General features: G+C 47.6%; 1 protein-coding gene across 1 annotated transcript in view; it reads right to left on the bottom strand.

Annotated features, from left to right (window-relative positions):
* LOC104510613 (phosphatidylinositol 4-phosphate 5-kinase type-1 gamma-like) overlaps positions 1-3,591 on the bottom strand; it is a gene marked incomplete at both ends in the record, with an annotated part of 13,661 nt that extends 10,070 nt beyond the window's left edge. The window contains 2 exons of the mRNA XM_010152916.1: positions 1,948-1,979; positions 3,487-3,591. Coding sequence (XP_010151218.1) covers positions 1,948-1,979; positions 3,487-3,591 — 137 coding nt within the window. The remainder of the gene's footprint in view (positions 1-1,947; positions 1,980-3,486) is intronic.
* Between the last annotated feature and the right edge of the window lie 6,782 nt (positions 3,592-10,373).

Below are 10,373 nucleotides of genomic sequence, written 5' to 3'. Positions count from 1 at the left end.
GGGCAGGGGTGGGACTGGATGGGCATTAAGGTCCCTTCCAACACAAACCATTGTGCGATTCTATGTACTGAACAGCAAGAGAAGTTTATTCTTATAACTCTTATGCCCTCAGGTGTCATACCAATACCTCACTTCACTGGAGAAATAAGAGACAGGTAACAAGGACAACCCCACTCCTGTGTTCACATGGAAATAATCCATTTAAGCGAGATCTCATTTGTTTACAATTCAAAGCCCACACGGTGTGAACTGCAGTAACAGCTCTTCCTGAAGTTTTGCAAATAGTTTGCAGAAGCACTATAGGACTGCCAGACCTTCAGAGGGAGAGCAAACCTACTCCTCTCCCATTTTCCTTCTCTTCTACCTGGGCCTTTTTTGCCAGTCCAGGAGGGAGCGGACTGTGGCTGTACCCTTTAACAAGCCAACGCAATCACATTTCCTGAAGTTCCTTTTATGGCTGCTTTCGCAAGCCCAAACCTAGGGCCTCTATACTCCATCACAGGGCAATGTTTCACCTTCTCCCCAGCAGATTGTGGAGCCCAGCAGATGGCTAAAACTACTGGTGAGCCACCAGCAACATCTGGGGGTTTGTTACATTATCGGCCAGCCTTTGGCTGTTGCTTTAAGCAGCATGCAGAGAGATCCAAGGTCACTTCCCAAGTGACAATATTATAACCCCATCTCAAGTGCTGCCAAGAGCCATCCCTCAAAACTGATGTCTATGGCAGACAGTGCATAATTTTGTTCAGACTACAGAAGTTTTGTGTTTTAGTTTTTAATCAAGAGTTTGCAGCTATTTTAGGTCAAACTCTTTGTACTTCTGGTACTAAGGGGCAGTCTGATTTCTCCTTCAAAAATCTTATTCCCTACTCTGTTTTAAAGATTTAGCACAGCCAGGCTTGCTTCTGAGTACTGCTTCTCCAAGCAGTCATGATCAGCAATACAGCTTATCCTTTCCCTGCAGCTTCAAACCAACAAGCTGTATCCCATTACATGCAAGCTCAAGCTGTATCGTCCTGCCTCGCCACGTGGCTCATCATCATCCTCTCAAAGCGATTAACAGATGCAGGTACTGGTTAAGGGATTGCCATCATATGAAATGCAGTAACGAAAGTCTCTTCCACAGTCCCTCGCTCTACCTGTGACTGTGCTTCCAGGTCAAGAAAAAGTGGGGCTATTTGTGCATTGAACAAAACAATCAACTTTCAAGTTTCCTACTCCATATATTTCTGGGGAGGCAAAAAATAAAGTTTCACATTCTTGGCAGTATTATGGGAAGATTTTGCTATTCATGTATACAAATGCTCATCATTCCAGGTGAGTAATCTAAAGGGGTATGTCAGAAAATTAGATAAAAATCATTTAAACATGGTGCCCCAAACCAAGAGTGTGGGCTTCAGAGAACAGCTTTCAGGCACAGATCCTCCTACTATATTCCCTGCTGCCAACTGTTAATAGTTTTGCTCCAGAAGGTAACAGTGATTCAGCAACCTGTGACCTGGATTATGTGTGAGAGAAGATCAGTCCCCATTTTACAGCTTCACAAATTACAGCCTCTTTGACACACTCCCAGGAGTGGGTGTGATCCAACACGGAGCCCTGGAGATGCCCAATACATGGTTCCATTTATCACCTGGTTCTGGTGTGGAAGAGATGCCCTCAGCCACTTTCTTACAGACATCATGGAACATGCAGCTAAAATCGACCATGTGGTGGGCATAATCTCTTCACATCCCCTCTGTACCTGTGGTGATGCCAACACAGGGACTTCAGAGACCTGCCACTAATTTTCTTTCTCTCAGTAATAGATATCAAGTGTTCAGTAATCTGAAATGTATTCTGAAATCCAGCTTTGCTCAAAAAACATCAGGCAGAAGTGTCTTCTAGAGGGGTCTGTATTCTCATTTCTTAACATAGGATTTTCAAGGCCAGTATTATACCTCTTACCTCAGTGATGGCTGCCTTCTTCTGTGCCAGACCTGAGGAGAGAAGGGAAGAGCATCAGTAAAAGTAGGGACATCAGGAAAAAGAAAAACCAAAACCCCAACAAAAAAAACCCCAACAAAAACCCAAGAAAATAACCTAATGCTTTGCTCTTTCAACCAAGCTTGAGAGCCTTTAAAGTAGCTGGGTTTGCTTGGTTTTGTTTCATCAGTGCAGGAGTCTGAAGTTACAGGGGTCATCCAAATAATTTCATATTCAGAAGCAAAGATGTACAATTTTTCCTAGCAATAATGTTTCTTAAGAGGTTTCAGTAGAGAGTTCTTGTAAATCCTTGCTGTACCATAAGTAATAGGTCCACACTACACTGAAGAGTCTGTTACGTACAGAAGCGCAGAGAGACACTTATGAAGCTGCTTTCCAGCTACTCAGAAGGCACTTGACAAACTATATTGATAATTGAATCTATTTATAGAACCTGATGTTCAAATATATTGCAAAAATGAATGCATCATTTATCTCTACCACTGCCTTTGGGAGAAGCCACTGTTACTCCATTACACTGAACAGTGAAAAATTAGGATTTTGCCTAAAGCTTTCAGATATATAATCAGTTGGAATCACGGGCTCAAATCCTCCTCTCACATGAGAGAAAATTAACTCGGTCCCAACTAAAACCAGCACACCGCCTTTCCATTTCCAAGCATGAGCCCAAGTTTGCAAGGGGCACCCCATTTTCAGGCAACAGTGAGAACAGGCTCCTCTGCCACCAGCCCCACGAGGCGTTCGCTGACCTGCTGAGTCTTGTGTGCGGGAGCACAAGCTCCAGCACAGCCGACACCACGAACAAGGATCAAGGGCTGCTTAAGAGCTCCCCACCCCACCCCAGCAGCCAAGTCAGCTCCTCAACCACTGCCGCATGCGGAGCCCAGTCATTAGGGGAGAAGCCCACTTGCACAGAATGCAGAGTGACAGATGTAGGGCCAGCTGCTTCCAGGTACGTGTCTGCTGCTCCCAGCTCCTCTCTGAAGTGCTCAGACAAGCACAGACTGTTAAGCAACCTGCAGTCCTTCAGAAAGGCCTTAATTTTGCAAGAGGCCATCAAGCAGAGCTTCAGAGTTTTGGCTGTGGAAGGGTCTTCCAAGCCCTCAACTCTTCCCTGCTTGAGGGCAATAGGTGGAGTACCCAACTGTCTGCTGGTGCGCAAATCCTCCGACTCAAGGGTATCTGCACTCAAGCTGGGCGGCGGGGGGGGCTCTCCCAGCTGGACTTCAGGAAAAGCCTCAGCTGATCCAACCCAACATGCAGCTCCTTCAGCATCTCCCACCTTCGGCCTAGGAGTAACTACGATGGTTTAGCTGGGGTAACTGCTCAACCTCCTCAAATAAAAGCAGCGATGGTTCAGGGCTTGTTAGAAAAGAACCCTGAGCAAGAAGTTGGGCATAGCAGGAGCACAATGCCCTGCAGATGGCAACAGCGCCAGGAGAGCACATCACCCAGCTGTATTTCAGGAAATATTTCAGACACTGGGGAAAAAAAACCCACCAACAAACCCGACAAAAGCACCCTTGTGGTCACAGTGGAGGTGAAACTGCCCTCGGAAGCGCTGAGGGTATCTCACCATCCTGGTCTTGGCAAACTGGGGATCCCCTGGTGCAAAACAGGTCTTGTCAATGCGGCATTTTGAGCTGTCTGCAATGCAACCCGAAAGCTTGGCCCACGTTTGCAAAGCCCAGGAGGCACAGGAAGATTCGCTTGTGCTGCTTTGAACTGTGCTCTCCAGTGCCCAGGACTGCATCAAGAACAGACCCACAGGACTGCCGCCAAGGTTTAAAATCTCGCTCACTCCGTGTGAGCTGCATCACGCAGTCCCATCTCAAACAGAAGGAGAGGAGGCAAGCCGAGCAGAATGCTCTCACCAGTGCAGGCAGCTCCCCTCCATCACCCACCTGGGCTCACAACCGGCCAAATGAAACCTCCTCCCTCCAGCTCTTTGGGACAGCACCAGCGCCCAGCTCAGAGGGCACCACGAGCTCAAACACCACATGGGTTTTGTGCTGAACAGTTAGTTCCCTTAAAATATGATAATTCTATGATTGTTCCACAAAACATCCTGCTCTGGCCAGGCGTTACGGCCCTGAGTGAGCATTTGGCTCATAAACATGCAGGGCACGAGCTGGAGCAGCAACTCCGGACCGCAGAGGAACCCAAAGCAGCAAATGCTGCTCCAGGTCGAACACTGGAAATTGCTGGGAACACAATGCAGCCAAGAGGGCCCCAGGCTGGGGAGGCTATGGTCTCCTTCCTAAGGCTGGGACCACTCTCCTACTGCACTAATCTCTTTTCTGCACTTTGTCACAATTCCAGGGCAGCAGATTATCTTTAATTTTGTGATAATTACCACAAGCCACTTTCATTCCCAGCTTTTAAGTGTCTGCTGCTGTACATAGACTCATAGAATGGTTTGGGTTGGAAGGGACCTTAAAGACCATCTAGTTCCAACCCCCCTGCCATGGGCAGGGACACCTTCCCCTAGACCAGGTTGCTCCAAGCCTCATCCAGCCTGGCCTTGAACACTTCCAGGGACGGAGCATCCACCGCTTCTCTGGGCCACCTGCCCCAGTGCCTCCTCATCCTCTCCAAGAAGAATTTCTTCCCTACATCCAATCTAAACCTCCCTGCTTTCAATTTAAACCCATTACCCCTTGTCCTGTCACTCCAGGCCCTTGTAAAAAGTCCCCCTCAGCTTTCTTGTAGCCTCCCAGGCACTGGAAGGGGCTATAAGGTGTCCCTGGAGCCTTCTCTGCTCCAGGCTGAACAAGCCCAACTCTCTCAGCCTTTCTTCACATGTACCAAATGTGGAATCATCACCAACCGCCTGCGTGAAGGAAAGGTACCAGAGGCAAGGAAATTTGAATCTCCAGAAGTGATGCTTCAGATGGACAAGAACATCACCAGCAATACCTCCCTCCCCCCTTAAAAAAATAAATAAAATAAATAAATGGGGTTTATAAAAATCAACTTGTCTAGGCACAAAATGAAAAAAGTCTTCCACTGGCAACTCGGTGCACAGCACTCAGCTGTGCTCATCTAAAACAAGCTGGCAGATGGTCTTGCAAAAACTGAGTTAACTCCAGCTTTGGGGGTTATACAGCCACGAGACAGCACTCGGGTTTGCAGGGAACAGGAGCTCTGCTGCGGGAAGTTTCAACACTTAACAGGCTAATTGAAATGATTCTTATCCACTTTGGTGCAGCTTAGAGAGAGTGTGTTCAGGAACGTGATGAGCAGCTCTAGAAGGGGAACCACAGGATGAAGCCCCAACTTTCTGCCCTGCCTCCAGCTCATGCCTGGGTTTTGTAGCATGGTTCGTGCATGCTTGACCTGCTGCCTTCAGTTCCTCTTCTCATCTGCACACGGCTTTATGTTGACCCTACCCCAGTGCTCAGGCTCACCGTGAGCCTCAGAAATTAACACTTCACTTGTGCATTCAGCAATTCTCATCTCTGATCTAACACCTGACTTTTTCATACGCCTCTCTTCACAGCCACAACCAGCTTGTCTGTCCCCACCACGATGCTGACACCCTGCAGGACAGGCATGGATTTACTCCTGGAAACCCTCGGCACATTTACTGACGAGCAGAGAAAAGGTGTCCTGAGCTTTAGCTCTACAACACTGGAGTAGCATAAACCTACTCAAGATGAGATAACCCATTTCTCTTATGCAATATCTTGCGTCAACAAATTGGTGTTCAGACCTTTTCAGGCTACTCACTCCCATTTACATACGCTTGACCGCTCGCTCCCAGTAAGCAAAGCACACGAAGGCTGGCAGGAGGGCTGCCACTCACCAAGGAAACCCTCATCACCACATGTGCACTCACAGAATGGTGCAGGGCTATGATCAGAGCTGCATCCTCAGCCTCTCTAGACGTTGTCATCAGGGAAATGCAAGTGATGGCATAAGTTCAGAAGTTAAAAAAAAAAAATCATCAAATCTTTGGGCTTAAAAGCAAACTTCATGAAAACCAGAAAGTCCTGCCATTGCTGTCCAAAACTTCGAGTGAGTTTAAATTAAAAACATGGCTTTCAAGTTTCATTTACAAGCAGAAAATAAACTTTTAAATTTAATCAAGGAAAAAAAAAGTCACTCCTATCGCTCAAAATGAGCTAAGGCAAGTTGACTAACAAAACCACCTTCATTATAAACCTGTAAAGAGCCATGAGAGCTTTCTAGCCGCTGAAAAGGAAGTTCTTAAGAAAGTTTACAAACATCCTACAAAAGCCTCATTTAAGATCTAATAAAGAAGTCCTCTTTATAAGACAGCTGTATACACACACATATTTAAGAATGTGAAGTATTTAATGCTTTATGATGTTCTAGAGAACTCAAAGCAAGTTTTACAACTAGATTTATCTGGACTCCTTCAGTCAGAGATGGTGTTGCATCTTTAATAAAAGATGGGAAGTGATCGTACCCTGTACTGGGCACTGGTGAGGCTGCACCTCAAATCCTGTGTTCAGTTTTATACCCCTCACTGAAAGAAAGATGCTATGGTGCTGGAGCGTGTCCAGAGAAGGGCAACAGAGCTGGGGAAGGGTCTGGAACAGAATTCCTGTGCAGAGCAGCTGAGGGAGCTGGGAGTGTTCAGCCTGGGGAAGAAGAGGCGCAGGGGAGACCTGATCGCTCTCTACAGCTCCCTGAGAGGAGGATGCAGAGAGGGGAGGGTCAGTCTCTTCTCCCAAGTGACGGGACAAGAGGAAACAGTCTCACGTTGTGCTGGGGAGGGTCAGATTGAATATTAGGAACAATTTCTGCAGTGAAAGGGCTGTCAGGCATTGGAAGGGGCTGCCCAGGGTGGTGCTGGAGTCACCATCCGTAGAGATGTGGTGCTCAGGGACAGGGTTTTGGGTAGACCTGGCAGTGCTGGGTTAACAGTTGGACTTTATTATCTTAGAGGCCTTTTCTGACCTTTATTAAAGTGTTTACCAGGAGATACACAATGTGACTGCAACTAAAAATACGTTAGAATTTAAACACCACGTAAGCTCTTCAGCTGGAGGCTGCGCGGACATGACCCTTCCGCAAATGCAACACACTAGAGACGTGCAACTTGCCACTCACTCGCAATTGGGGAGGTGGCAGTTGCAATCAAACACAGTTTTCAAACTACAGCTTTCCAAAACCACCAGACCAGCAGTCTACACTTGTTGTTGGTCTGTTGTTTTTGGTGTTGTGTTTTTTTTTTTTTTTTAAATTTATTCTTTGTTTTTAAACTACTGAGCTGACAGCAGCCTTCGCAAAACCGACATTTAGTACTCACCCACTGTAACTAGCTAGAAAGCTGTGAAATTCTGACAAGTCACACCCCCTGCAAATGAGGTCTGGATCTAATTTTACACTTATTCGATCGAGAACAAGACAACACGACACACCTGAGCAACCCATTTAGACTGTAAGATGGGGTGAAGATTGCAACAGGGATTCTAGCATTTATTGTTTCATCAGAACACTCTAAATACAGCCCCTTCTGGTCAATGCATTATGTGCAAAAGCATTAAGAAACAGAGTGCTAAGCTACAAGCTGTGAAAGTTAAAGGCTATACACATGTAGCAGATGTGTTGTAGTGGACATACACAGAGAAAGGCTGAAAATGAAATGCATCCATCAAAAGAGACAGCTGTTACTTCCCGCAAGGGACTGCTGATAAAAAGAAATTAAGATTAAGGGCAGGGGTGTGTGTGTGCCAATTCAGAGAAGATGCCAGACGACAACGTCGCAGCTCAGAAGCAGCATCTGAACTAGTGCAGGCAGCCAGCCAGGGGCTTCCCAAGGAGCCGGCACAAGCATCAAGCCATATCAAAAGGGAAAGGCAAAAAGCAACCTGTAAATTTCTTCTTGCACTCAAAACGTGCAGCTTGAGCGCCCAGGAAGTAGCCGACAGAATCAGGCAGCTCTGGGCAGCCAGAGGAGACACAACCAGGAGCAGAAGCTGGACCCTCAGCAACCTCCTGGAGAAGGCAGCTATTTTACAACCTGCCCTTCCCAGGCAGTCAGGATGACCTACTTCTGATCATCAAAACCACATTTTATTCCCATAAAACAACACAATTTGATTAGGATGAGAAACATGAAGTAAGCCAAAATACTAAATATAATGTTTGGGTTGTTCTCCCCCTCACCCCCTTAAATGCAGCATCTCTCAGCAGAAAGAGCTGGAGGCAACTGCTCCGCACTCTGGGCACGGACAGCTGCTTCTGCCATTGGAAAGCTTGCAGAAATAAAAGAGTATGCAAATAAAGCATCTGAGATAAATGCTGTTTGTTATATGGGATCTACATATAGCTTTGATTTTTGGGATCATCTACACAAAACTCATGCTGGTTGAACACAAACAGCCAAAGTGCTCTCGCTCTCCACTGGTCAGTCCTGCACAGCCTGGTGCTGGGGCAAGCCTCACTTCATCCCTGCAGGCAAGTATGGCAAGGGGAGGCAGCCCCTGCCCCGATTCACCTGCAGCACAGGTAGCTCCACGTCCCTCAGGACAGTTCAGTCACCATTCAAAGTCCAGCAGTTATTTGCAGACAGACAGAAATGCTGGCAGCACTGGACAGTATTCAAACCGGACTACCAGAAGCTGCCAGAGATAAGCAATCCCCTTTAATTCCACCTTGGCTGCCCTGCTTTCCTCCCTAACCTCAGCTCCTGCTCGCTGCCCACATCAGCTCCATGCCTCATTTTCCCAATTCAAGCATACCGGAACCACCTCCACTTACTGGAGGGAAGATGACATTTGCAAACCATGACCTGCTGCACCAACTCTGTGTGCTGCATTCTTTTCCTTTGCCCTTGTTTATTTGAGCATGAACTCGTTAGGCAAAGGAATGGCATGGCTTGTACAAATTAAAGCACAGAGTTTAATGTACCAGCTGGGGAGGACAGGGCCCCAGGGCTCTGCTGCGATACCTACTCCATGGCAGAGACAAGGCTCCCTCCCTTCCACCCCAGGCAGTTTCAATCTTTGAGCTCTTCAATTAACTCGAGACAGGCAGGGGGCAGGAAGCCTCCCCGCCTGTCCCAAGCCCCACACCCAGTTCTGCCCCAGCCACCCCCGCCAGATTTCTGCTTGAGGGCTTTGAACCCCCAACCCCAGAAGTGCTGTCACTGCTCCCCTGCCAGCATTCCCCTAGGGATCAATCCTGTATTATCTGCTCAAAGCAGAGCATCCAGCTTATGGAGCATCACCGCTGCAAGGGACTGCCACAAAGGGATGATTCTGCAGTAAAGGCAGCTACCAGCCTATTTTATACTTGGTTTTATACAGGAACTCTTTCTGCCTCAGACATAAGTCGGCTGATCCCAGCTCAGGAGGCAGGGCAGAAGCTGAAGATGATGAGTTAATGCATTCCTCCCTCAGCTGCAGATTGGGGACCACATCCTGGGTGCAGCCCTCCTCGGCAGCCATACTGCTGAGCCAGGACATACCATGCTAAAGACGTTTCCTTGACAACTCACCAGAAAATCACTTAAAGCACAGAAGCCCAATTACAGTGGGAAACGAGCAGGACAAGACCAGGGAAATGAAATCTAAAAAGAACTGATTTGTTTTCTTCTCACTGATCAGCTGCATGTAGACAAACAGACAATTTCAGAATGCCTAGTGTGAACTGCGTGACACAGCCGACAAAAAAGGCAAACCAAAAATCTCATCAAGAGGAGCAGACAATAGCTGACAACCAGTAGCGGAAAAGGCTGCAGCCGTTGGGCTCCACATTCAAGTCTGTATTTATGCAATCCAGTGGGATGTTCAGACGAACATCTGCTAGATGGGAAAGGTGCAGTCTTATCTGAACACAGTGTTCCTACTGCCTTCCGTGCTGCTGGTCACAGGAGGATTGCGGAAGGGAACGACACATGCCTCCTGGCACGTCCAGAGCTGCCCACGTGGACAGCAAAAGGTGAGATGCTTGCAAGGTCGGGCACCCCGGCAGTGGCCTTGGGGACGCCAGCCTCTCCCTAGCCTCCGGCTTCTCTCTTTATTACAACCTTCAAGTCCAGATTTGTCTACCTGAATTCACAGCAAAGCTTGATTAGGATTAATTAGAGACAGCAAACGTTGCAGCAGGAAGTGTAACTTCTCCAAGACACAGTTCTCTGCGCCTGTGATGACATCCAGGCACAGTGGCATCACATTAAAATGACGACGCCAATGTAGAGTGAGGCCATAAAAGGCTGAAGGACTTTGAAGTCATCTTCATCACAATCATCCGAAAAGCTAGAGCAACATCCACTTGCCCCCCTACCTTTGCTCTGGGGTAGGATAAGCTTCTAATCTAATGTTCAAAGGCAAGAAGGAGGGCCCGGGTAACTGTAGGATGGTCAGCTTCCCCTCCCTCCCTGAAGGATGATGGAACAGCTGGTTCTTGGG

This window comes from Eurypyga helias, unplaced genomic scaffold, assembly GCF_000690775.1.
Source record: "Eurypyga helias isolate BGI_N326 unplaced genomic scaffold, ASM69077v1 scaffold45905, whole genome shotgun sequence".
Classification (NCBI taxonomy): Eukaryota; Metazoa; Chordata; class Aves; order Eurypygiformes; family Eurypygidae; genus Eurypyga; species Eurypyga helias.
This window is presented reverse-complemented; position numbering and strand designations above follow the sequence as displayed.